Source organism: Stegostoma tigrinum, chromosome 34, assembly GCF_030684315.1.
Source record: "Stegostoma tigrinum isolate sSteTig4 chromosome 34, sSteTig4.hap1, whole genome shotgun sequence".
Lineage (NCBI taxonomy): Eukaryota > Metazoa > Chordata > Chondrichthyes > Orectolobiformes > Stegostomatidae > Stegostoma > Stegostoma tigrinum.
In genome coordinates this window covers 11,211,740-11,239,321 of record NC_081387.1, presented here as the reverse complement: position 1 = coordinate 11,239,321, position 27,582 = coordinate 11,211,740, and the positions used below count along the sequence as shown (strand labels likewise).

Below are 27,582 nucleotides of genomic sequence, written 5' to 3'. Positions count from 1 at the left end.
CACGAAGGACATACTAGCCCTAGAGCGTGTCCAGCGGAGATTCACACGGATGATCCCTGGGATGGTAGTTTTAACGTATGATGAATGGCTAAGGATCCTGGGACTGTACTCATTAGAGTTTAGAAGGTTGAGGGGAGATCTAATAGAAACTTACAAGATAATGTATGGTTTAGAAGGGGTGGACGCTAGGAAGTTGTTTCCGTTAGATTTCTAAATTCTTGGAAGTGCAGGGTCACTAAAACTGAAACGAGACGACATTTCTTCAGCCAGAGAGTGATGGTCTTGTGGAATTTATTGCCATGGACTGCAGCAGAGGCCGGGACGTTGGATGCCTTCAAGGCAGAGATCGACAAATTCTTGATCTCAGAAGGAATCAAGGTCTATGGGGAGAGTGCAGGGAAGTGGTGTTGAAATGCCCATCAGCCATGATTTAAATGGCGGAGTGGACTTGATGGGCCGAATGGCCTTACTTCCACTCCTATGTCTTACGGTCTTCTGGTCTTATGGCCACAAGCCTGTCTATCTTCAGCCATTCAGTGATACAATTAGCTTAATTAGAAATGTATGTAACTAATTAAGAATATGATTGGTTGGTAAAGGTTAAGGGCAGGAGGAAACAAATATATAAAAACTCTATGCTATGCTCTCCTTTGTTCAGTGAAGACCTCCCTGGATTTTCAGAGGGTTTCTTCTTACTGGTGTAATTTCAATAAACTCTTTGATGCTGGAAGGGCACTTTTGGGTGTCAAGTGAATCATTTGGGTCATTCCAGTCCAAAAGGTTTGGCAGTGTGGGCAGAGTATGGGAAGCAGGAAGACTGGCCAGTGAGGAGTCAGGTTATGTGAGTATTTTGTATTCATTATGATCCATCCACCTGGTTTTTTTGGAGATGTTGGCTACAATTCCATGGGTTCACTCAGTCTCAAAAAAGTCAGGTTACCAGGATAGTGAGGGATATAGCTTGTGGTTGGTCATAATAACCTGCAGATGCAGTGGGTTAAGCCCTCTGGGGTGGGCCAAGTCAATCAAACTACAGTGATGTAAGGAGGAATCTCTTGGCTGGTCATTGTGATAGGATTTGGGTAGAAGAGTCAGACTGGACCAAGGTTAATCAAAGGGTGTTTAAACTGATGTTGATGTTCTTTGACATTGGTGCATAGTTGCTGCTCAGAGCCCTGTTTCGTGAGCTGTCTCTGGGACAGGCTGAGTTCACTGAGGAATACCATGTGTTCCAAAAGGGGCTGGGAGAACCTCTACTTTGGCTACTGATATGGTAGGAACCAGCTAATCTGATGCGTGCGTATGGCCCTATATGTGATATGGGTGCACCGTAAGCACAGTATAGGTGTAAGAGTTTAGTGTAGTGTTTTTGATTGAGTCATGGATCCTGGAGACTTGCCCACTCGCTAGCCCACTAACCCTATAATGATGGCCATGACAGCAGAGGAAGAATTTGATTGGGGAGCTGTGGAATAAAGTGTTAGGCACAGTAAGGCACCACTTGTATTGAATGCAAAGACCTGAGGTGGCTGATTGGGTCAATAGTGCTCAATTGGCAAAACTAATTTGATTTAAGGGGACGTTGGATGATTGTACATTAAAACAACAAAGAAGGATCCATCCAGATGTCCCCAGTGTAAGGCTGGTAACTTCACAAATGTAGGAGTGGTTCTGATATTTCCCATAATAAATCCAGGGTCAGGGCTGTAACGTCATTATCAGATAGAGAAGATCAGTGTTATCCAAGGAAATGACTCTCTTTGGTACTACCTTGAAGAAAATATGTCAAAATTAAATACTGTGTGGGGTCTTTCTTTTGGGATGCAAATAGAGTAAGTATTATCATATGTATCCAGCCAATCAAATGGGGAGACCTAGGTAAAGGTGGATCTAACTGCACCGAAGGGTGTGTGCTGCCATTCACCCATGCCCCTGAGCATTTTACTCGTTCAGGATATGGGGGAAGAGGACAGCATTGTACATCTACCACCGATACGTCGTACAGATATGCCAGCTTAAGTTGTTCTATTCCATTTCCTAATTTTTGCTTCACACCCCACAAACCAGCTGCTAAGTGCCAAGCTTGGGTGATGCTCATCAAATGAAGAGAAATGGAAGTTCTTACTGATACACTTCACACAACCTCCACGGATTAGAAAGTAGTAGAAGTCAGGGGGAGGCTGGAAGGGAACTCCTGGGTGTCGAGTGAATCAGGATAATATCTCACATAATAGCAGGAATTCAGCTACTCTTGGCCCTATCATGGTTTCGGGGCGGAGGGGGTGGTAACAGAGTAATGGTTTGTGGATCATGTCATTGATACAGACAGAAGATTAGAAAGGTTATTCATTTCCCCCAATTCTTATAAAGTCGTTAAATATCAACACTAATATAAAGTTACTACAATTCTATGACACAGCTGATGAAATGAGGAAAACCCCTCTCTCCCTTCTACCTGAGAAATCAATCAAACAGTCTGACTTGCAGCTGCAGTTCACGACCTCTACAACTTTAAGCAAATTTTAAGCAAAAGTCTCATTTGTAAATATTTTTTTCCTGTTTCTAAACATGTTCCATTGCCAGTATTTTTCTTAATTAAAAAGCAATCACTTGAATTCCATTAATGATGGTGAAATTCAATCACTTTACAACTTTACCAGCCATTAAATGAAACTTGTTACAAAGATAGTAGGAACTGCAGATGCTGGAGAATCTGAGATAACAAGGTGTAGAGCTGGGTGTACACAGCAGGCCAAGCTGCATCAGAGGAGCCTGCTTGACCTGCTGTGTTCATCCAGATCTGCATCTTATTAAATGAAACTTGTTTAGATTTCACAAATATCCAGGAGGACATAATCACATCTTCACTCTGTATTTTGTAATCTGTCTCATCACTTTTCCTTTGATTTTTGGATGTAAGAATCTGCACTTAAGCTACAGTTGTTTGTTCTCCATGTTTTACAACTCTTTTGGTCTCTTAGAATTGTCTATTTACACCATTTATAGTTTTATCTTCCCTAATGATGCAGCAAGCTTCTTTTATTGCTTACAAACATTTGCTCAAGGAATGCATCGAACCTTTTCTCACAAATTTGTTGTTCATGTTTCTAATTCTACCATCATCTAAAAAGTTCAGAATACTCTAGGATTGGACTTTTCCTTCTTTTTACTGAATTATCAAACAGGGGCAGTGGCTAAAATAGGCATTTCAAAAATGTGCCTCACTAAAATGCTGACATTTAGAACTGCCTGTTTACAGAAACGTGATGAAATTACCTAATTTTTCTTCCTCTGGAGAATCTTACCTTGTGCAGTATCTCTGTATGGAGACCACAAGTCTGACTGTGAACATCTGTTGTATGTAACTGACTACCGCTTTCAGCAATCTTGTGCTAGCTGAGAAAGCCCCAGGTGGCCATATTGTCAACTTTAGCAATGGGCCTCTACGACATGGTGGACACTTTCTGCAGATAAAAATCCTAAGAACTGTGGATGCTGGAAATCAGAAACATAAACAGAAATTTCTGGAAAAACTCAGCAAGTCTGGCAACATCTGTGGAGAAATGGCAGAGTTAGTGTTTTGGGTCCGGTGTCTCTTCCTCAGAACTGCTTGCAGATGTTCACCTTGGAACACATTGGCATCCACCAGCTCTAATGTACTATGGCTGAAACACAACACCTATCCAGCAATCTCTATTCAATATAATGTACTAATTCAGACGTTGACAATTTTAAATCTGAACTTCCCAACTGGATTTCTCATCCTTCAGACATAATGACATCACGTAATATAAACTGCATGGCCTATCAAATCAGCATGGAATAAACACACACTATTTATCTACCTATTTCCTGTGACATCATGCTCTGTCTATGACAGGCCAGAAAAGGGTAAAGGATGCCCTGTCTCTAATTATTGTCTCCCATCTCTGTTACATTTCTGATGTATGTCCAGTCTGTCAGTCTGCATCTTAGTGATGCTGACCTGCTGCAGACTCCTCCCAATCTGCTTCATGGCAATGCTGCATTGTCGCACACTCCTCCTAGCCTACTCCCAGGGTAGCTCAATGGCCGAATGGTATTATTTCTGGAAACTCAACTGGGGATCTGGGTTCAAATCCCACCGTGGCAGATGTTAGAATTAAGAGTCGAATGATGACCATGAAATCATTGTCAATGGTCAGGAAAACCCATCATGTTCACTGATTTCCTTTAGGGAAGGAAATTTGCCATCCTTCTGTTTCCTAGTCTACATGTGATTCCAGAACCACAGCAATGTGGTCAACTCCCAACTGCCCTCTGGGCAATAAATGCTTGTCTAGCCAGCAATCCTCTTATCCTATGAGTAAACTAAAAAAAAACTTCAGTGATGCTGACTTGCTTCATTCTCCTCCCAAGCTGCTTCACAGCCATGCTAACATACTGAATACACCTCTAAGTAATGCTTATGTTCTACACACTCCTCACAGTCTGTAGGAGTGTTTGATAAAGAGGAAGCTGACAGTAGGCAGAACTGATGCATTTTCAACATGATCCTAGTTCCTAGTGGACCACCAAGACAATCAGTGCCGGTGCCTCAGTAATGAAGAACATACATTCTTGCCTTAGATGATGCTGAAGTCTCCAAGTTTGTTGATGATATAAAGCTACATAGGAATGTAAGATATTAAGCAAGAAATGAAGAAGCAGTCAAGGGAAATAGATCAGTTTAAGAGTGCAGGCAACAAGATCACAGCAGGCTGCAAGGTAAGGAAGTGGCATATGATTATTTACTTTAGTTTTGAAAGTAAAGAGAAAAGAATATTTCGTAAACTTGACAAAAATTTAACTGTTTAGAGCAACCTGTGAGTCCTCATACATTGAATAGAAAAGATTAGTTTGCAGAGACAGTGAGCTGTGCAGAAGCCTAGGGGCATGTAGGCTTTCTTTGAAGGTCATATTTAGACTCGGATAAGGAAGTCTTGCTGCAATTGCTAGGGCTTTGATGAAATCACATGTGAAGTATTGCATTCATTTTTGGTCCCCATATCCCAGGAAGGGTATTCCTGCCATTTAGTTGAAACATCAAAGGTTCTGTGCATTCATCCTTGGGTCATTTTTTTTTAATGGGATGCTAGCTAACTTGTGCCTGAACTCAGGGGTTTATAAGAATGCTCAGTGATCTCACTGTCTCAATCGATTCTGATGGTAGGAATAATGGTACTTACTGGAACTGCTCAGCACAATATGCAGCATCAGTGGAGACAAACAAAGTTACCCCACATCAATTTGATAAATAAAGACTCAGGCCTTTCCTGAAAACATCCAGAGGTTGAGCCCCTTGACTGAGGAACGTGGAAGCAAATGCCCACAATAAGCAGTCAGTCATTTAGGACTGAAATGAGGAGAGATTTGTCTACTCCAATGGTTGTGAATCTCTGGAATTCTCCTCCACAAATGCATGTGGTACCTTTTTAGTGAATGCACTTAAGAATGAGAAGACAGTTCTTTTTGTCTCATAAGTAATGAAAGGGTCTGAGGAGTGGCTGGGAAAGTGGAGATGATGCATAAAGGCAGCCATGATGCTGCTGTAACAGCACACGCTGTCGGCCTATTCCTGCTCCTAGTTCTTATATTCTTATGATGTACTGACTATGTCCCAGCCTTTGCTGTTTCATGTCATGTGAAGGAAAGATCGTTGCGGAGTGAGGGATACAATCAGAAAGTAAGAGACACAGAAGCACACAGGACAGGGATGGGAACCACTGAGAGCTATCAATTGCTCCTTCATTCATTCACAGGATGAGGCATTGCTGACCAGGTAGCATGTATTGCCTATCTCTATTCATCCAGAAGGCGGTTAAGTGTCAACCACATTGCTATGGGTCTGGAGTCACATGTAGGCCAGACCAGGTAAGGATGGCAGTTTCCTTCCCTAAAGGCCATTAGTGGACCAGATGAGTTTTCCCCACAACAATCGGTAATGGATTCATGGTCATCATTAGACTCCAATTCCAAATATTTATTGAATTCAAATTTCACCATCTGCCTTGGTGGGATTTGAACCTGGGTCTCCAGAATATTATCTCGGTTAACCATACGGTGGATAATACTACTAGGCTATTTCCTCCCGCTATTTGTTGGAATGAGAGAGTTGGGGGTGAACAGCTTACAATGACGATGTGGAGTGGATATGTGGGAGACAGGTGAAATATGATACAGGTAATGCACACGGAGGAAATGTTTGCAAATGTTAAATACAACGGTCACAATTGATTGTTGACATGAGCAATAATTAGCAACAAACAGGGTAGGTGAATGCTTAGTGATATTATCACTAGACTATTAAGCCAGAGCCTAGGTAACGTTCTGGGGACGTGGGTTCGAAACCTGCCATGGCTGATGGTAGAATTTGAATTCAGTAATAATCTGGAATTAAGAGAAGAATGATGACCGTGAATCCATTGCCGACTGTCAGGAAAAATTCCATCTGGTTCACTAATATCCTTTGCTGAAGGGAATCTGCCATCCTCACCTGGTCTGGGGCCTTTATGTGACTCCAGACCCAACTGCAATGTGGTTGACTCTAAACTGGCCTCTGGGCAATTAGGGATGGGCAATAAATGCTGGCCTAGCCAGCGACACCTTCATCCCACGAATGAATAAAACAAAAACTTTGTTTACTTGATTACAAGTCAGAATATAGCACATTTTCTTTTCAACATCTGGCTCTTGTTCCCAACGGTGTGGATGAAAATGTATCTTTGCATAATGACTTCTACAGGGAAAACCCAGGTACAATAAGAGCACTGTGTGTTCCATCTGGATCACATTCACTTCAGGATATAGTTTCACAGTAACATTCAGGACTCACTTTATGTGGAAAAAAATCTCAATATTTTCTCTTTATTTTGACAGTTACATCGATCACCCTACCAGAACAGGATTTCACAGTAACTTGAAAACATTTATCCAGAAATGCCTCCAATACTATCCTATCCTCACTGAGTTGGAGTGCCTGGTATGTACTATATTCCTTTGAGTTTTATTCTCAGTAAAGGTGTTGTATTGATCTCTAAGACTTTGAGCTTTGCTCTCATTTAGGCATCTCCACTGTTGAAGTTGTTTTTACTTTCAGAAAATTTTGTCTTCTCTCTTTTATTGATGTTGTCTTCTGTTCAACATATTACATCTTTCATGCTATCAATGAAGGTTGCATTCCCCTATCATTACTCCTCTTCTATTTTCTTTTAAATCTCAGTAACTTCATATCTCTTGATCAATTATACTCGTGTTATTGTTGACTTTTTTACTCACTTCAATTCCTGGTGCTGTCTAATGTTTTACGATTTGTTTTATCGGTTCTTACGAAATCTCTAATCTTGATTTCTTCTCTAATACACTGTATTATATGAAGCATCTCACCTTTCCAACTCTCTCTTTTATTGTTGTTGTTGCCTTCCTTCTTACTTTATTTATTTTATTCATTGTTTGTTTTTTTCTGCTACCTTTTAATCTGGCTCTCCTAACTCCTTCTATAGTTGATGTTTCAGGCCTAGATCCTTCCTCATGAAGGGTCTAGGCCCGAAACATCAGCTTTTGTGCTCCTCAAACTGTGTTTGTGTGTGTGTTTCTGCACAAGGGGAAATTATGATGTATTTGGCATTTAATGCTACCAGCTAAAACACTAAAGTTTGTAACTATTTACTTGTAACAATGTTCTATTTCTTTCTAATAAATAGCAATTGTCATTAAAACTAGTCTGTCCTTTCTGGGTCATGCAAATTGAGGAATGTTGAGAACCTTAAAAAAAAGTTGTAACTATTAACAAAGACTTCAGGAACAAGGGGCTTGAATTGAGCACTATCTCAGTGAACCATAACAAATTCAATCCACCAGAATGACTAGCATCTTCAGCACAGCAGAGCAGAACACAAACAGAAAATATAATGCTGACGCCAATGCCAGATCACACATAATTGGTACCTACAACCAGTTATGCTAGTGTTTTCTTTTCTAATTCTCAGTGAACCTGGTGGCAATCGTGATCCTGAGTTGTGGGAAATGCAGTCTCACCAAACACATCACTCACAGGTTGGTGGCCACAGTGACAGCAGATTTCATGGTGATTGCTACGATTTATTACAGAAACTCTACGGTGCTCTGCATTCTTGTCTGTACATTTACTCTGCTCGTCCCGTCGACTGCTGTAGAGATTTCTGTCTGGTTCATGGTCACCTCTACCTTTGATCGTTGTGTAGCCACGTGCTGTCAGAAGCTGAAATCAAAAATATTGCATAGTGAAAACTGCTGTTGTGGTGATCATTAAAATGAGCTTGTTCTTCTGTTTGAAGCAAAATATTCCCTGGGCCTTCTTGCATGTTCCTAATGCTGTAGCGAACAATATACCATGCGGCTATAATAGTGCCAGTAATTTATTTTCCACGTGCAACAATGGCATTTTCTTAGACTGAATACTTTTTAACTCACATTCTTCTCAATTTTCGTTTTGAACATCCTCACGACCAGACACAGTTTAGTAGCCAGTCACACCCAAAAGAACCTCTGTGTGTGTAGTAAGTCTATTGCTTTACTCTTCGCAGTGTCGGCTGCTTTATCAAGCTCTGGATAACAACAGTCATGTATAACTTACATTAAATTACACGCATCTTTCTTGTCTCATTCTACTTAGCCCTTTTGAGATTTATGAAAAGACAGGAATTATGTTCCAGCTTTTGAGATGCTGCACAAACAGTACCATTATGCAGTGGCCCAGAGTATGTTCAGACAGGAGCTATTGCCCACCCTCAAATATCCCTTTACTCTCATTTGTAAGCGAACTCAGTGGGGAAACAAGCCACAAGAAGGATGGGCCAGTTTTCCCTCAACATCTCAGCTCAAGTCCACTTCAAATTGGCCGTTTATTGTCAAAGTGCTTCAAGCACGTGAAGAACAATGTTTCCCTTAAAACTATATTTGCCAACAAAGTTAGATTAAATCGAAATTTAATCCCACAAGTTAAATATGTTGCAATAGTATCAAGATGTGGGCAGTATCAGGGCACAAAGTTTTGGGCTCTATGCCTGTACGCTCCTGTGGGTGGCCACTTTTTTTGTTTTGTTTCTTCATTTCTCTTTCATATTAAAGTTCACCTTTTCTGCAGCTGCTGTGGAGGAAGGTGGTAACAACATCCTAATACAACACCAGCAATATGTTGGATCTGGATGTCCATCCTGGTGGCCATAGTTTTAAGCGAAGATTTCATAGTCAGTGGGTCTGATTCATCCCTCCTAGTGGCTGTTTCAGCAGCAGCTAGCCTGGCTGCAGCACGCTGGCTCTGGTTCGTTCCTCACAGCTGTGGTGGCAATATTACCCCTTCCAGTGGTGATGTTAACCTGGTGGGTCCAGTCAGTCCCTCCTTGCTATGGTGCTAATACAGTGGCCTCAGCAAGGTGGATCAAATTGGCACCAAATGGTGACAACTCTTAAACATATCTCAACTTTATAAATACAAGTGATAATAAAATACTATTCTAGACTTTTGCATAAGGGGCCATCTTTTGGATCATTTTGCAATAACAGCCTCAAAATAGTGACTCCAATTGAAGGGTTGCAAGTTAAGCACTGGATACTTATTCCCAATGGATTGATGGAAAATTGAGGTGCATTTCACATCGACGGGAGAAATTCTCATTTTGACCCAACTCCAAACCCTGCACCTCGCCCCTCCAGGGCATTCTTCAAATTCTTGCTCCATGTTAACGCAACAGTGGCCATTCCCACCCTATTGGGAAGAACCAATATCAAAAACAGAGTGAAGGAATATTTTAGCTGTGCAAAAAAAAAGTGCTTTTATTTCCCTCCTCCCTACCCCCCCCCCCCCCCCCAACACCCCCTGAAAAACAAAAAAGGAAAAACAAGTAGCACCTGTCTAAATTATATCCATCCTGGTGACTAAAATAAACGGAGCTCAGCAGGAGAGGTGACCATTTCTTCCCTTTTCAGTGGAGAGGAGTGATCTGAGAAGGATGTCGTTACTGGAAGGTAGTGACCAGAAGAAAGGTAGAACTGCAGGTTCTCTGGACTTCGTTGTCTCGTCAGATCATAGCTTATCCAGCATTTCAGTTTTTGTTTCACATTGTGGCAGAAAGTACATTTTGAGAAGGGGAGAGGGGCCATCTAGTCTTAAAGTCTAAATGTCCACTTAAATTTTATTATCTGATTTAGTGGGCCTAACTCCATGTTCACCACATTTCCCTTCTATTGGTTAACAAAGAAAAAAAAATTTAAGTTTGTGTGCTAAAGTTACTCATTCATTTAGAATTAATTGTCATGGGCAGAATTCCAATTTCTAATACATAATTGAGGAAATCTGTCCACTTTCTGTTCCCATGTTGCTCATTGGGAGTTGGAAGAACATCTTTTAGTGTTAACATAATTACTAATATGAAGCAATCTTCCAAATCACACAATACAAGCCTAGCTCATTTCAGGATCTTTTAAAAAAAGTAAGCCAGGACAACTGGAACTAATTGAAATGTCATAAATGTAATTTCCTGAGGTGCTGAGACTTTTTCCTTCTGTTTGTGCATTACTCTTGGTCACAAGATGTCTCAATAAATCAGATTAACTACAGCACCACAGTTAATCAGTAGGTCAGAGTGCAGGGCCAAAAAAGTCCAATTTTGCTTTTTCACAAAGATTACGTTTATTAGTCTTACATTTTACGATGATATTGAATTCATTAGACACAGGTAGTCTGAAACAGACTGGAAACACCGGGTTAGACATTGCTGATTACATGGACAGCAGAGCTCAGTGCATTCTGGATGCATTGTCAGTAATGTTAGAAAAGTAATCAGAAGAATTTAGTTTATCATCATGCCCAGTCTCTCACCTATAACTGCACTCTGAAGTGTTTTCCCCCCAGTTTTACACCAACCTGGGGAGACGCCAGTATTAAACTAAAAAATCTTAAACTATCTACTGAAAGGAAACCACAGAAAGAGGGGCACCATTGTCTCCACTGTCATTCAGACAGGGGCAAAAATAAGGGAATATTTTCTCTGTAAATGTCTCAGTAAATGTGTAGAGATGAGCAAAGTCAGCAGCATCGTAAAAGGACACTTGGCCTCCCTCGTAGTCCACGTAAACACCAATGCGACTGGGTCTCCCACTCGGCTGCAGGGGAGTGACAGTGGGGGATGTCAGAGCACAGTACTGCCCTCCATTGGTCAGGGAAATTGCCAGGTATCCATTCTCAGGCTTCAAAGCTATGTCTCCCTTCCTGTTAATGGATTCTCTGGCTACACCCAGGTCCCATTTGGACTTGCTGCTCACTTCCACCTCCCAGTAGTGTGCGCCAGATGTGAAACCCTCCATTGCCAGGACGGACACACACACGTCAAATCTGGCCGGGCCATCAGGGACAATCTGCTTGGTTTTGATGACAGTCACACTGGTCTGGTCCTCCGATAGCAGGAGCCAAGGGTTTGCTGTTTGAGGATCCAGGGTCAGACTGAGGGGAACTGCACAACAAACAAATGCAAAATGAGATGTGCCAAATGGATTAAGCATCAGTGGGAGAAACACTTAGGAGGGACAGTAAATCACTGTATTAGAGATATCCAATGTGATCAGTTCAGCAATGGTTATGATTCACCTCCGTACTCGAGACTTGAACCCAGACCTCCTTGCCGAGAATAGGAGCACTACCACTGTGCCACAAGAGTCCACACTGAATTATGTTAGTGAAAATAAGAACAGTACACAAATCTGTAGTGAAAAGCATGAAGTGAGAAAGTCAACTGGGCAGTAAGGGCTAAGAACAGAGATAAATTATGGTAAATCCTCACTTATAGTGGTTATGCCCCCAGGAAAAAAAACAATTTTAAGTGAGGCACACGTTTCCGGTGGACATTCTTGATCAGAAGAGTGACTGTAGAAGTTGAAACACTGCACTGCAGCAGCCTAACTGAAATATTGTACAGTTACCAAGGCTGCCTCAAACTACAGCCTATATTTCTCACCCAACTAAAAAAGAAAACTCTGTCTGAACTTGTATGCAGTAGCAAACAAGCCAGACTTCATTTGCTCCTGTGTCACCCACAATAAATGGCCTTCAAAATTGTAATCAGCTTGCATCGATAAATAGGTCTTTCATTTAAATGGAATGCTACAGACCAGCCTTCTTGCTTGCAAGGAGGCAATGAACTCTTGCTTTGGGTATAGTTCAGATCTTTTCTGAAATTTGGCTCCTGGTTTTCCCCCTCCCCCCAACAAATCAACATTGGCTGAAAAAAAAAATCACACATCTTTTACTACAGGGCACTGAGGAATCATTATTGTGAAGACTCCACTGCGTAATGCTGCACTAAAAATGTCAGACAACTTGTACACCATGCAAGTGAAGAGTCACAAAGGCCATAATTTAAAAGTACTAGGCATATATTCCTTCATTTAAAAAAAAGGGAAATCAAACATAGTTCTGTTCGTTAAGGGGTATAAAAAAAAGGAAACCCAAAAAAGTGGGCTTCTGAATGATCAGGTAGCAAAATGGATTACAGAAGCAGACTGCTTGTAGTGAAAAAGCAAAAGCCAGTGAGAGAAGATACTGGCAGCTAAAAAAAAACCCTAAGTTACTGTATGCAAATAAAAAGGCAAGCGGGCAAGAGGACGATCAGTGACCAAACAGATGGACATAGTGGTAGAGAGGACAGCTGATTTATTGAAGAAAAAAAACTTTGCATCCACTGTGACTGAAGATGGCATTGCCCTGGCCATTGTCAAAGGGAGAATTTGGTTCCTAGGAGTATTTAAAGTGAAGAAGGATCTGTCCAGTTGAAAAAGGAACTATACCAGATGGAACGCATTTAAGGCAGTAGGGAAACAAGAACAGAGACTGCAGAGCCACTAGCTATTTCAGTTTTGCTAGACCCTGGACAGGAGTACAGAACTTGAGAATCACAAATTAGGCCCTTGTTCAAAACAGACTACGTGCAAGGACAAGCGAAGAAACTACAGCCCAGTCAAATTTCAATTGTTGGGAAGTGACGAAAATAATTCTGAACAGAGCTAAGTGTATAAATGTGGGTTAATGTGAGCCAGTCTGGATTTTAAAGATTCAAAAGAGAGAGAGAGAGTTAAGATAAATATGGAAGTTACAATGTTGATCAAATCAATGCTCTTGCTGCAGTATGTATGGACTTCCAGAAGGCATTCCGAGAAAGGCCACATAGACTTGTGAATGATTTTAAAGATCCTGGAATAAAACAGTTAGTGATGACATGGCTACAAAGATTGGCAGCAAGATAAGAAATGATGATGGTTAATGAACATGTTATAAACTGCAGGAATGCTAATAGCAAGATGCCTAGGATTCAGCGTGGAGCTCCTCAGTTCCCTCACATACATTTGTGATCTAGATCTTGTACACAGCAAAAGTTTCAAATTTTGGGGACTAGAGAAAACACAGGAGCAGTGTAAATTATGAAATCCAGACGACAAGACTGTGGAGCAGGCAAATTAAAGTTCAATGTGGTAAAGAGAAAGGGGGTAGATCTTAAGAACCAATTCCAGTCTTATTTAGAATACCTACAGTGTGGAAACAGACCATTCAGCCAAACAAGTCCACACGAGCTCTCTAAAGAGCATCCCACCCAAACCTGATCCATCCCCTACCCTACCCTGTAACCCCTCCCTCCCCATTGCTAATCCACATATCCCTGGACACTAATTTAGCATGGCCAACCTCCCTAACCTGCACATCTTTGAACTGTGGAAGGGAACCAGAACCCCCAGGAGGAGACAGGGGGAGAATTTGCAAATTCCACGCAGACAGTTACCCAAGGATGGAATTGAACGTGGGACCCCGAGAAGCAGCAGTGCTAACCACTTAGCCACGATGCTACAAGTACAGTCTCCCAGTGTTCAAGGGAAAACACATCAAGCCAGGCACAAGTCAGAGGAACCAGGGTGCAGGGTCACATGTTTAAAAGTGTGCACAGCAGATTGAAGCACACTGTACCTTTGACTTTATTAATAAACAGTACACAAAAGCAAGGATGTTATTTGAAAGTTAGACAGTAGTTTGACCACAACTGGAGTATATTAGAGAATTGAGTGTTCTCCTTTAGCAAGGATAGTAGGGCATGAGAGAATGAAGGTATTATCAAGGTGGTTTCCAGGATGGGGAAGTTTCAGTTATAAAGACAGATCAGATATGTTGGAAAGGTTTTAGAAGGTCAATATAACTAAAGTATTCAAGATGACAAGCGGCCAGGACAGTTCAAAGAGAAAATATTGCCACTCATGATAGGGTAGAGAACAAGTGGATCCAGATTTAAGGTAATTCAAGAAGAAGAAGATGATAATATTTAAAAAAAACAGCAAGTTGTTGGAATCTGGATTACAACAGTGTTTTGTAGGCAGTTTCGTAGAACTAAGTACGGAAAGAGACCATTCTGGCCCATTAATTCTGTACCAACCTTCTAAAACAGCATCCCACAGAGAACCTGGACCCACTTATCCCTGTAACCCTGCATTTCCCATGGCCAATCCACCTCACTGGCACATATTTGGGCTGTGGGATGAAGCTGAAGCCCTTGGGAGGAAACCTATGCATACATGGGAAGAATGCACAAACTCCATACAGTCACGCGAGGCTGGAATTGAACCTATATGCTTGGCACAGTGGCAGCAGTGCTAACCACTTTGGTCAACTGGGTGACATGGTGGCAATGTGGCATCCCAAAGGAAATTTGTCACTTGAATAGTATGGATTTAATTGTATTGAGGAAAGTTAAAGAAGATTTGCTTGATTAATATCTGTAAAGGAGGTGGTTTGGAAAGGGAGTCAGGGCTGTATGAAGTTGGACAGGCTGAGGTCATACCTGTTTGATTTAGCAGCTGGATAATTTCAACCATACAAAGATCCTGGAGGGGAAAATGTAAAGAGCATGTTTTTAAAAAGAAGTTTATAGTCAAAAAAAAGCTCATTACTCAAATCTGAGTGCCCAATGATCAGAGAACAAACATTTCTTATGGAATGAACTTCCAGAGGAGTGGTAGATATGGGTTCAGTTTTTTTTAAAAAATTCATTTGTGGGACACTGGCATTGCTGGCTGGCCAGTACTTACTGTTTGTCCCTAGTTGCCCTTGAGAAGGTGGTGAGCTCCCTTCTTGAGCCACCGCAGTTCACCTGCTGTGGGTTGACCCACAATTCCATTAGGAGAGAATTACAGGGTTCTGACCCAGCGACAGTGAAGGAACAGCGATCCATTACCAAATCGGGATGGTGAGTGGCTCAGAGGAAATCTTGAAGGTGGTTACGTTCCCATACATCTGCTGCCCTGGTCCTTCTAGATGGAAGTGGTCATGCATTTGGAAGGGGATTATGGAAGTACGATACTATGGCTTGGAAGTGTATTTTGTCTGGTTTTAATTGGAAAAAAGTTGAGACAAAAAAAAAGGTGCCAGTCTGTACATTCAGCTGATAAAGTGAACAGCTTGAGAGTGCTATTTAAAAAAAAATCCAAGTGTTGAAATAATAGAAGCAACCTCCCACAGATCCAAGATTTTTTTGTTTTAGTTTTTCAGTAGTAGTGGTGGTTTTGAAGCTGCATATCTCTTCCCCATACTGTTTGCTTTTGATATCTTTTCTCTTGGTCTGCAGAATTGCATGAGAGACAACCTATTTCACTGAATTTGCCATTGTCAGAGATGCATTTGTGGAATGTTACTACGTTACTAGTGTTTAGTAGTTACATAATCTATTATTCTGTTCATTTTTCCAATAATAGTTACGTCATTCCAAATTCTTACCTATTTACTGAATTTTAACTATGAATAAAATGGGTTTGTTTCAAGCTTGACCAATCAAATTGGATCCAGAATACAATGCCTGGCATGTGCCAGACCAAATGGTCTGTTTCTGTGCTATATGCCACCAATGCTACAAGACTAGATCTCAAACTCCAAAACCTCCCCTGGCTTCAGCTAACAGTCCATACCCACTCAGACTGTGAAGAGACCACTGATCACAGTCTGTTGCTACAATTGTTAATTACACTGCTAAAGTTCTACATGACAACAATTTCATTATTGCAGCTCCAATTCAATTTGCTGGATCACCCAAACCAAAAAAAAATGTCACCTTGGCTACCACCCGAAGGTTGCAGGAACAGCAACTCATTCTGCTTGGGAACCCTGCGGCCCAATGGTATCAATGGGGACTTCACCAGCTTCAAATCTCCCCTCCCCCCCTCCCCCCACTGCATCACACAACCTGCCCAGCTCATCCCCTCCCCCCACTGCATCCCAAAACCAGTCCAGCCTGTCTCCGCTTCCCTAATCTGTTCTTCCTCTCACCCCAAGCCGCACCTCCATTTCCTACCTACTAACCTCATCCCACCTCCTTGGCCTGTCCGTCTTCCCTGGACTGACCTATCCCCTACCTACCATACTCTTCTCTCCATCTTCGGTCCGCCTCCCCCCTCTCCCTATTTATTCCAGAACCCTCTCCCCATCCCCCTCTCTGAAGAAGGGTCTAGGCCCGAAACGTCAGCTTTTGTGCTCCTGAGATGCCGCTTGGCCTACTGTGTTCATCCAGCTCCACACTTTGGTATGGAAGAGGGTTGTCTGACAGCATTATCTCCCCCCCACCCCCAGCCTTTCAACAACGAAGGGCTGTTCGTGGGAAAGAGCCAACATCCGGTGTACCAGACTTTCAGCAGAACTAACGCTTACTCAGCTGTATCCTTGGATCGTACTTCAGTCAATAGCCATTACTGGAGTTACAAGAGTCCAGGTAATAAACCTAATCTCACCAAAACCTGTTCTCTCACCTGCTAGAGACCACGTGGGCATCCTTTACTGCTAGTTATCAATAACTTTAGATCAATACCATCAGGGAAGATTGGTGGCAGTGAATCTGTCAAGAGCATCTCAGATCATTCCACTGGATGCAACTAAAACGGATGCCATGCTGGTCTGGTAAACACTGCCAAATACGCAAATGAGTTAATTTGAAATAACAGCAAAATGGTCCTTTTGCCCTCAAGTAGGACAGGCTTGGGATAAAGTGATAACAGTTTAAACAAAAGAAAAGTCAGCATTCCTTTCCTATTCAATATTGGAATGGTTCTACACACTGGTTCCCTCAAGGAAGAAACAAAAGTATGTCCATTGTAATTTGTTATAGTTACAACTAAATGACAAACCAGTGTCAGCAAACTGCATCTGCACAAATTGAAAGTGTGAGGACTACACAAAAAAAGTTAAACAACATTTAAAGTTTCATAAAGTTGCTGCCACTCTCCATGTAGAAGGCACCGTCAGCTTAGCTAGCTCATGTTAGTATTTGATTCCAATGAGAAAATATTCCCAATCATATGCCCTGATCCACATCACCAAGCTAAGTGCAAAATACCAAACAGTTTGTGCCAAATGACTGACTGTGTCAAATGAATTCCACGGATACAAAGATTTTATGTTTTGAAAAACCCCTCTCTCAGAGTGGCATGGGTGGGTCTAGAACCCAGAACTCAAGTCCAGAGATGAGGCACAGTGGTACTGTCCCTAACAGAGAAGATAACAGTGAAAGAATCACTTGTGGTTCCAGTAAACACTGGAACAACTGCAAACGCTGGAAGTCAAACGAAAAAATAAGAGAGATTTCTTTCCCCCGAGGAAGGGTCCAGGCCCAAAACGTCAGCCTTCCTGCTCGGCCTGCTGTACACCTTGTTATCTCGTTGGAAAAGCTCAGCAGGTCTGGCAGCATCTGTATAGAAATCAGTTTGAGGCCCAGTGACTCTTCCTCAGAACTCATTATTTTGAGGAAGGATCACCTGACCTGCAACATTAGCTGATTTCACTCCAAAAATACTGCCAGACCTATTGAGCTTTTCCAACAATTTGTTCGTTACTCAAAAACTAGGGCACACAGTTAATTACTCCCATTAACCTAGATACAGAATTACAGGTGGAGACAATACATTCATTTACCTGGATGGATGACATTCTTCATTTCCTTCCATAGTTTGTACTGTAATGGACCTTTATATGTTCCCAGGCACACATTCCCTGGCAGAACAGTGGGCGTCTCTTCAGAAAGCCTGCTAACAGGACAACGTGTTAGAAAATACAAGGGCAGAAGAACAAAGACTAGGAGTTTTAGGCTATACACCCGTTTCAGCCTAACCAAATGTTATAACAATAGTTTATTATTCTAAATTGCTCCAGCTAACAAACAAAAACAAAAAAAGTGAACATCTTCCAAAGACAAAGAATATTGGCCACAGCAGGAATGTTGCTGAGAACAAGCCGTGTGGCTAGCATCATTAGTCTACAAAACTTAGATCTCAGGATTAATTTAAGTGTAATAAAAACTGAGGAATTGGAACAGTCAAACCTGCCTGGAGCAGCAGCTTTTCTCAGTTTCTCTCAAAATGGTGAGTTTTGGAATTGGATAAACACCTGGAAGACACCATCACTACAAAAGGAGGACGTCTAAACAGGAGAAATATCGTTACACCCACAGAATCCTTTGGGAGCACCTGGAATCTACTCTTGTTGTCAAAGAAATGCAGCCAGTCGCATTTGATCCCAATAGAAAATCCCACTGCCAAGAGCTTATCAGCAAGCTCAATCTGGCCAGAGATAGATTTCACCAATGCCCTGGTTAGCTGTTAATTTAACAAGAGTACCTTTAAAGCTAACAATCACTCTGTAAAAGTACAGTGGGTATATATACACACCTACTGGAAAACTGATTCAAGAAGGCAGCTCACCACTTTCAGCAAACAGTTAATTGAAACAAAAACTGAAACATTATTGGACCAGAAGAAAAGTTCTCTGGAAGTTTATTTATATCCATTTGGAAGCAGTTAATGAGCTTTATAACTTTCTTGAATGAGGTTTGATTGACATATTGCAATCATGTTTTGATTTATTTCTAAAGACTGAACCACATCAAGTCTCAATTGGAAATATCACCTCCCTTATCAAAAAAGTTAACCTCTAACCAACCCAGTCAACAACATCCAAAAAGAGTGAATTAAACCACAGCTGATCCTCTACTTCACCAAATTTTGTACTCCTTCCCCATCTGCAAACATGCAGAACGGCCGAGTATCAGAACTCTATGCAAGCAACGCTTTTTAAGTCCAGATATTTCTCATCCTAGTCCAAAAACTCATCCACTTAGCCTTGAGTAATGAAGCCTAGTTCTTGACACTGCATCCAATTAACAGTCTTTTAAGCATCTACACTGGTCATAGATCCTAACTGAAGGTGGAGAATAGCTTGCTTTACTAAATTCAAAATATGTCTAACATAGTCGCTTCAAATGAGAATGCAAGTCAGGAAGTGAAGTGAACTTTTGCTGCACTGTGCTTAAGTAAATGGACACTGGTAGGAAGCTAAAGCTTTGCATAATATTCTACGTGTGGTCACACCAAAAGCCGCATACAATTGTAAGATTTCCTCATGTCTAAATTCGATTCTCTGCAATAAAAGCCAACGCTGTAGCAAGTGGGAGTTAGTACAACAGGATCTAGATCCTGGAATGTTTACCCAAGCAATGTGAATTAAGAATGCGTACCTGTCCCTCCAAGAGCTAACTTCCTTGAAGAGAGGAACAAAAACGAAAGAGGTTAGTTTGTCAGTGTATTTCCACAGAACAAAAACATCTGCAAGAAAAAATTATCTTGAAACAGTGCACTTTTAACAATTCCACATTCTGTACCAGACACAACAGATCAACACTTTGCTTCCCGAGTTTGGCAAAATATTGTTCTATGTTATATCATCTTTTTGATTAGTTTTTGAAGTATTGAGATTAGGCCACAAAGGCTCTGGTCATTCCATTTGACTACTCAAACCGTGGTTTAATGATACAAAGCTTCAAGTCTTGCATCTGTGCATATCAGGGCCATTCATTGGGTAGCTAGTGGATTAATTGGGAGAGTATGGCAGTAGCGAATGTAGCAGTTAACACTTAGCCATGCCAGGTTTTGTTTCAATGCTAATTTGGCAGGTTGACAGATTGTTCACAGCAATACCTCAAGAGATGAGCCAGAAAAGTGGACGGCACCTATTTTACCGAGTTAAAACAAATGCAAAAAGCAGGCCTTTATATGTAGCTTACGGTACATGCAAGTGCACTGCATGGAAAATCAACTACAATCCCAAGCTATTTGCATAAAGAATTACACTGACAGCTGGTATTATTTAGCAAGTGTTGTCTCAAATGTAGAATCACATCCAACATTGGACACTGGTGCAGATTTTGCAACTACAAAGTGGTTGGGCATGTCGGAGGTGGTCCATACTTTCCTCATTGTGAATAATCAAAGCTGTTTAGCACAATCCACTAGTCTTCAGCACATGCAGTTTAATGTCACACTGGGTAAAGAAACAGGTTTGGGATGGGGACACAATGCAGCACAGGCTCAGTGGGCTGAATATCCTCTAAGTGTGCCAGACTATCCTGATTCTCAAAAAGATTAACACAAGTCACACCTTGCTGCTGGTCAGAACTGGTAAGTATGTCAGTGACCAGTTTCCACACTTGCTGTCATTTCTTAAAAAAAAAATTAAGACATTGTTGAGATTGAGGGGTGGGGGCCAGGGAAGAAGTCATACCCTTCACTAACAAGTCAAATCAAAATGGTGAGGCAGAGCCCAGAAGCAACTTCTTGGGTGGCTCAGTGATTAGTACTGCTGCCTCACAGGGACCTGGGTTTGATTCCATCTTCAGGCAACTGTGTTCAGTTGGTACGTTCTCCCCACGTCAGCATGGGTTTCCTCTGGGTGCTCCAGTTTCCTCCCACAGCCCAAATATGTGCAGGTTGAGTAGACTGGGCAATTTAGCATGGCCACAGGGTCTAGGGGCATGTAGATTGCTACATGGCAGGGAATTGGTCTGGGTGAGACCCTCTTCAGAGGGTCAGTATGGACTCGGTGGGCTGAGTGGCCTGCTTCCACACTCGAGGGAAGCTGTGATTCTATGATGCAGATACTGCAGTCAAGATGAAATTGAGCAGGGAGAAATAGGGGCAAAAAATGAGAAGGTGGTGACTGAGATAAGAGGATATAAAAAAACTCATTGAAACCCCTCAGACATCAGCAACAGGTTTAAAAACAAAAAACATGCCTACAGAATGTTTTTTGGTGGGCCACCCAGAAGCTAAGTGACAGATGTTCACAATCCCTGTGCTATTGGGGATACTGGAGGGGGGAAACAGATCACCTGAAACCAGAATCAATGGGGGTGGAGAGGGGAAGGTAGTAAAGATCAGGAACATACCTTAAGAGATGCCAAGTCGCCTTGATCCAATTTGGCCTCAATGCTTAAAATGTCCTGCTCAGTGGAGAAGAGTATCGCCCGTAGCTTTATAAGGTTTCCTTCCATTCCCACCAGGTGGCCTTCCACATGAGCCTCCAGCTTCTCCAGGAGCTGTTGTTCGTGCTCATTGAGGAATCTGTGCAGGTCAGCAAACTGCTGAGCAATGTGGCAGATCAGACTGCAGCCCATATCCTGGAGGTGAAGAGGGGAAATTTTCAAAAAAAAACACACGTGGATTGCTTTGGATTTCAGACAGGATTGTTAGGAGAATCAACTGTTTGTGTTCAAGCAAACTAGGCATTAAAAGTTTTTTTTTTGAAAAAAGAAAGCTCAATATTGTCCGAGGTGGCAAATCGGAAAATGCACACCTTGGGCCCAATCGTTCAAGTCAGTTCAAGGCTCATTCCACAAACTTCAGACCAAAATCAGCACCAGCAGTGTATTCGAGGGGGATGACAATGTCAGAGGGACCACTTCATAACTGCGTTGGAAGGACTTGTTCTGATCTTTTCTTCCTCTATTTTCTCATTTTTTCCTATGACCATAAGGCCATAAGACATAGGAGTGGAAATAAGGCCTTTCGGCCCATCAAGTCCACTCCGCCATTTAAATCATGGCTGATGGGCATTTCAACACCACTTCCCTGCACTCTCCCCGTAGCCCTTGATTCCTCTTGAGATCAAGAATTTGTCGATCTCTGCCTTGAAGGCACCTAACGTCCCAACCTCCACTGCACTCCGTGGCAATGAATTCCACAGGCCCACCACTCTCTGGCTGAAGAAATGTCGCTCATTTCAGTTTTAAATTTACCCCCTCTAATTTTAAGGCTGTGCCCATGTGTCCTAGTCTCCCTGCCTAATGGCAACAACTGCCTAGCGTCCACCCCTTCTAAACCATACATTATCTTGTAAGTTTCTATTAGATCTCCCCTCAACCTTCTAAACGCCAATGAATACAATCCCAGGATCCTTAGCCATTCATCATATGTTAAACCTACCATTCCAGGGATCATCCGTGTGAATCTCTGCTGGACACGCTCCAGGGCTAGTATGTCCTTCCTGAGGTGTGGCGCCCAAAATTTGACACAGTATTCTAAATGGGGCCTAACTAGAGCTTTATAAAGCCTCAGAAGCACATCGCTGCTTTTATATTCCAACCCTCTTGAGATAAACGACAACATTACATTTGCTTTCTTAATCACGGACTCTACCTGCAAGTTAACTTTTAGAGAATCCTGGACCAACACTCCCAGATCCCTTTGTACTTCTACTGTACTAAGACCTGTAATGCTGGTCCTTTCCCCTCCAAAGAACTGGTACTGAAAAATTTGAACCTGAGTACGTGTACCTGAGTGATGTAAATGACAATTTGTAATCTTTTCACCGTACTCATTTGAGTACATGACAATGAAGCTAACTCAATTATGGATAAGTTATTGAATTGAGGCCCTTTCTGGATGTTAAAAAATGCATCAGCAATATTGAAGAGCATGTAATTGCCCTAATACTCTCAGCAACAGTCCTTCATCAAGACAGCACAGCAAACAATTGTCATCCATTCAGTCCACTACCACATGCAGTGTGCCAGCCCCACTGCAGAAAAAACTACATTTATCCATCTCTTACAATTCTGCAACATCTCAGCATGAAATGTACAAGACCACATGGGAATAAGCTTATGCCATTTGGCCCACTGAATGACAGAACATTCTCAATCATGGTGAAGGGTTCTTTACCCCAGTTTCTTGCCTTCTCCCTGTAACCTTTGATCCCCTGACTAATCAAGGGCCTCTGTCTGACAATGTACTTAAATGACTGGCCTCCAGAGTCTTCTGAAGTAGCGAGTTCCAAAGATCCAGTGGTGGAAGAAATTTCTCCTCATTTCAGTTCTAAAAAGGTCAGCCCTTCACTCTGACACCATGCCCTTGTCTCCTAGCCTCTCCCAATAGTGGGAACAACATCTCCACATCCACACTATCTTGGTCTCGCAGTATTCCTCACGTTTCAGTCAGCTACCTCTTCATCCTTCTAAATGCCATAGAATACAGACTCAGACACCAACCACTCATGACAAATCCTTCAGCCCTAGAATCATTCGTGTAAACCTCCTCTGGCACCTTCCAACACCTGCACATCCATCTTTAGATGCTGGGTCCAAAGCTACTCAATCGTCCAAATGCAGTCTGACCAGAGCCAGATATACAGCACCAGCAGTACATCCTTGCACATGCATTCTAGCCCTCTTGAAACGAATGCTAACATCGCACATGTCTCACTAACCACCAACTGAACCTGTGTGTTAGCCAAGAGAATCTTGAACCTTTGTGCTTCAGATTTCCAAAAGTCTTTCCCCATTACAGACTAGTCAATGCCTCTATTCTTCCTACTGAAGTGCTTAACCTCACACTTTTGAAGACTGTATTGCATTTGCTTCTTTTCTCTCTGCTAGCTGCTCCCAGTCCTTCTGTAGCCTCTCCAACTCCACTCTACCCATGACCAATGTCACCTGCAAACATTGCATCCAGATTGCAATGTATAACAACATGTGTGGTCCCACTGACCCCTGCAGAACTCCATGAGGCTGCCATCATGAAAAAGACCCCAATTTACCCCCAGAAACTCCTGCCATTGCTGCTCCACTCTCATACCTGCTAGGCTTCCCTTCCAATCAACGCTGGCAAGCTCCTCCCTCGTGTCTTTTAGATACCTTTACTCAATTGTAATACCACTACATCTGACTCCAGTATGCACCCTGCAGTTTCAGTGGGGAGAGGCTATCATATCATGGTCACTATTCCAGGAGGTTCCTTTATTTTAAAGCTCCCCGATTAGACATTGGCAATCCAGAATTCCCTATTCCATCGTGGGCTCTATCACAAGCAGCTGCAAACACAATATTTCAGACATTTTCTACAAATCCTTTTCCTCGGGATCCATTAACAACCTGATTTTCCAGGTTCCCTAGCACATTGAAATGCCCCATGGCTATTGTAATCATGTTTTTCTGATACGCCCTTTATATCTCCCGATTTATTTCTGACCCACATTTTGATGGCTGCTAGGAGACCTGTACGCAACTCCCATGAGGAAGATGTTCCCCCGTTGCACAACTCTACAACAGGTTTATGCCTCCCAACCAGAGACCACTTTGCTGGTGATTTAATGTCATTCCTTACTAAACAAGTCAGCCCTGCCCCCTCTGCCCAGACTTTCAATAGGTAGCCACTGTCATTTTACCAAAGTAAAAACACATATTGCTGTACTAACACACCACAGGCCTAGGCCAACCCTGGATAGGAGCTCAAACCAAGTTAAAATAAATTCAGAATGTAATGCATTGACCACAAGATTAATGACAGCTGTAAAAAACCTACTTTGTCCACAAGTGTCTTCTCAGGATGGAAACCTGTCTACACCTATTCTGGTCTATGTGACTCTCAACCCAAAGCAACATGATAGATGCTTAGCTATCCACAAGAGGGCCGAGCAAAACAGTTGGTTCAAGAGCGTTAGGGACAAGTGACAACCTGTGATCCAATTAAAAACCATTTTAAAAATCAAAACAAAATTAACTACATAGAGTCATACAGCATGTTTACAAACCCTTCAGTCTAACCAGTCTATTCTGAACACAACTCCAAACCAAAACTAAACCTGCCTGCATTTGGCCCATATCCCTCCAAATTTTCCAATTTATGTACCTTTCCAAAATGTCTTTAAACATTGAAACCGTACCCACATCCACCATTTCCTCTGGAAGTTCCTTCCACATTGGAACAAGAAAAAAAGTTTGCCCAACCCCAATATCTTAATCTTTCTCCTCTCACCTTAAAAAGACACCCCCATATTGAAATCGCCCACGCTAATGAAAAGACACTTGGCATTAACTAATCCATATCCGTCATGATTTTACAGGCCATGAAACTCACTTTACCCCCATACACTCCAGTGGAAAACATCACACCCTATCCTTATTACTCAAACCCAGACACATCTTCATAAATCTGTTCTGAACCCTCTCCGGTTTAATCTCCTTCCTGTAGGATGGCAACCAGGATTGGACTGAAGAGAGTGTTAACCTTTGAGAATGGTCTGATCAGACTGACTTACCTTCAGCTGTGCAATCTCTAGCCCTTGTTTTTGCACCACATCTTTTAAAGAGACCACCTTCTGGTTGAGAGAGTTTAAGAGCACCGCTCCTTTATCCTGCAGGGGAAGGCAGGAAGGAAACAGGTTATAACTGGAAAAACAAGGTGTAGAGCGGGACGGAAAACAGCAAGCCATGCAGCATCAGGGGAGCACGAAAGCTGACAGTTCAGCTCTGGACCCTTCTCCAGAAAGGTTATAACTGGATGCTAGGCTAGATACGTTAAGTTGAGGAACAATCAAAATCCCACTGATAAAACAGAATCCTTTCAGAATCTCTGCAGTGCAGATAAAGGCCATTCAACCCAACAAGTCTGCACCAATCCGCTGATCAAGATTTCACCCTATCCACATTGCCCATGGCTAACCCTCCCAACCTGCAGTAGCCTGGGCACTTTAGCGACATTTAGCATGGTCAATTCACCTCACCTAATCTGCACGTTCTTGGACTGAGAGAGGAAACTCAAGCACCCAGAGGAAACCCACACAGGCACAGGGAGAACATGGAAACTCCACATCGACAGTGTTTTTCTCCTGAGAATTTGTATCATAGAATCCACGCAGTGTGGAAACAAGCCCTTCAGCCCAACAAGCCCACACCCGATCTGAGAGCATTCCACCCAGACCCACCTAACCTACACCTCCCTGAACATTAAAAGGAGCAATTTAGAATGGCCGATTCACCTAGCCTGCACACCTTCGGATTGTGGGAGGAAACCAAAGCACCCAGAGGAAACCCACGCTGGCACAGGGAGAACGTGCAAACTCCACACTGACACAGTCACCTATAGGTTGACTTGAAGCCAGGTCCCTAGCACTGAGGTAGCAGTGCTAACCACTGAGCCACTGTGCCCCTTGTACTTAAGGGTTGTGTACACAAGTACCTTGGCACCCAAATCAGCGCCATAAGTGACAACTGTAAACTTATCACTTCATCCACATGACTGAACATGACAATAGAGCTAGTTATTAAAAGTTAACACAACCCACATTTGTTTGCTACATGAAAGGAAATGCAGACTCTCCTCCTTTACCCCTCCCTGCAGGAGGCCATACCTTGCAGGATGCCAGGAATTCAGCCCGCTCCCTGAATCGGTGCTGCTTGTGAAGTTTCGAGTCCCTGCACACCAGGCAGACGATCATACCATCCGTCTCACAGACCAGGGTCAGCCTCTCCTGGTGCTCCGGGCACAGGAGCCGCTCATCCTCAGCCAGGTCCTGCTGGGGGGTGGTCAGCCGGCGAATCTTATCCACCACGTTCCTCAGTACCCGGTTGGGCTGCAGCACCAGCTGCTCAGTACTCACACCGCACTGTGGGCAGCAGATACTGCCACCCTGGGCCTCCCTGTAGGACTCAATACAAGTGCGGCAGTAATTACGGTCACAGCCCACCAGAACAGGCTCCACAAATAACTCAAGGCAGAGAGAACAGACCAGGGCTTCCCCATAATTCCCATTCTCCATATCACAAGACATGAGGCAATCCACAATTTACATAAGATGCACAGTCCTGATACCCAACCAACTCTTTACTTTTAAAACAACATTTGTAAGGCTCAAATGAATCAGGCGCATTACCTCCACCTGAATGTGATTAACAATGCCGTTTCCACCTCATTGAGGTTAATTCACTTTCCAAAGCAGCAAACGAGATTAATTTGGGAAAGGGGGGGGGGAGCAGAAACTCAGCTGTAACGATGACTGACAGATTCAGAAAGTCTATCTGTAATCTATTGACTGGAAGCCTTTTGGAAGAAAGGAATGCTCCCGCTCTCCCTGATGTTGCACTTGATAAATCAGTGTGAAAGATACTCTGTTGTGATGCGATGGCCCTCTTGTGACCCAGAGCTAGTGTCCCTACCCCTGGATGAGGAGACACTCCGACAGTGCGGCACTCCCTCAGCGCTGACCCTCCGACAGTGCGGCACTCCCAGTCCTCCCGCCCAGCAGGGAGGGCTGCGGCTCCACCCCCTCCCTCGCTGATTGGAGGGCATCCGGCTCCTCCCTCCCGTCCTGCAGTGTGCGCGCTGTCACCTCCCGTCCTGCAGTGGGCGCTGTCACCTCCCGTCCTGCAGTGGGCGCTGTCACCTCCCGTCCTGCAGAGTGCGCGC

General features: G+C 42.8%; 1 protein-coding gene across 4 annotated transcripts; it reads right to left on the bottom strand.

The window, feature by feature from the left end:
• Window positions 1–6,889: 6,889 nt before the first annotated feature.
• Window positions 6,890–27,462, bottom strand: LOC125446298 (zinc-binding protein A33-like). 4 transcript variants are annotated; one of them, XM_059639514.1, is made up of 7 exons: window positions 27,333–27,459; window positions 26,528–26,816; window positions 25,436–25,531; window positions 21,288–21,518; window positions 19,581–19,603; window positions 17,984–18,096; window positions 10,663–11,507 (listed from the first exon to the last, which is right to left on the bottom strand). In XM_059639514.1, the coding sequence occupies exons 2-7, from the start codon at window positions 26,612–26,614 to the stop codon at window positions 10,963–10,965; spliced, it is 1,095 nt and encodes a 364-aa protein (XP_059495497.1). In that variant the 5' UTR covers window positions 26,615–26,816; window positions 27,333–27,459; the 3' UTR covers window positions 10,663–10,962. The 4 variants fall into 4 exon arrangements, with proteins under 4 accessions (XP_059495498.1, XP_059495497.1, XP_048375732.2 ...); XM_059639515.1 differs by lacking the exon at window positions 10,663–11,507 and adding an exon at window positions 6,890–8,257 and having other exon boundaries at window positions 26,528–27,462; XM_048519775.2 differs by having other exon boundaries at window positions 26,528–27,462.
• Between the last annotated feature and the right edge of the window lie 120 nt (window positions 27,463–27,582).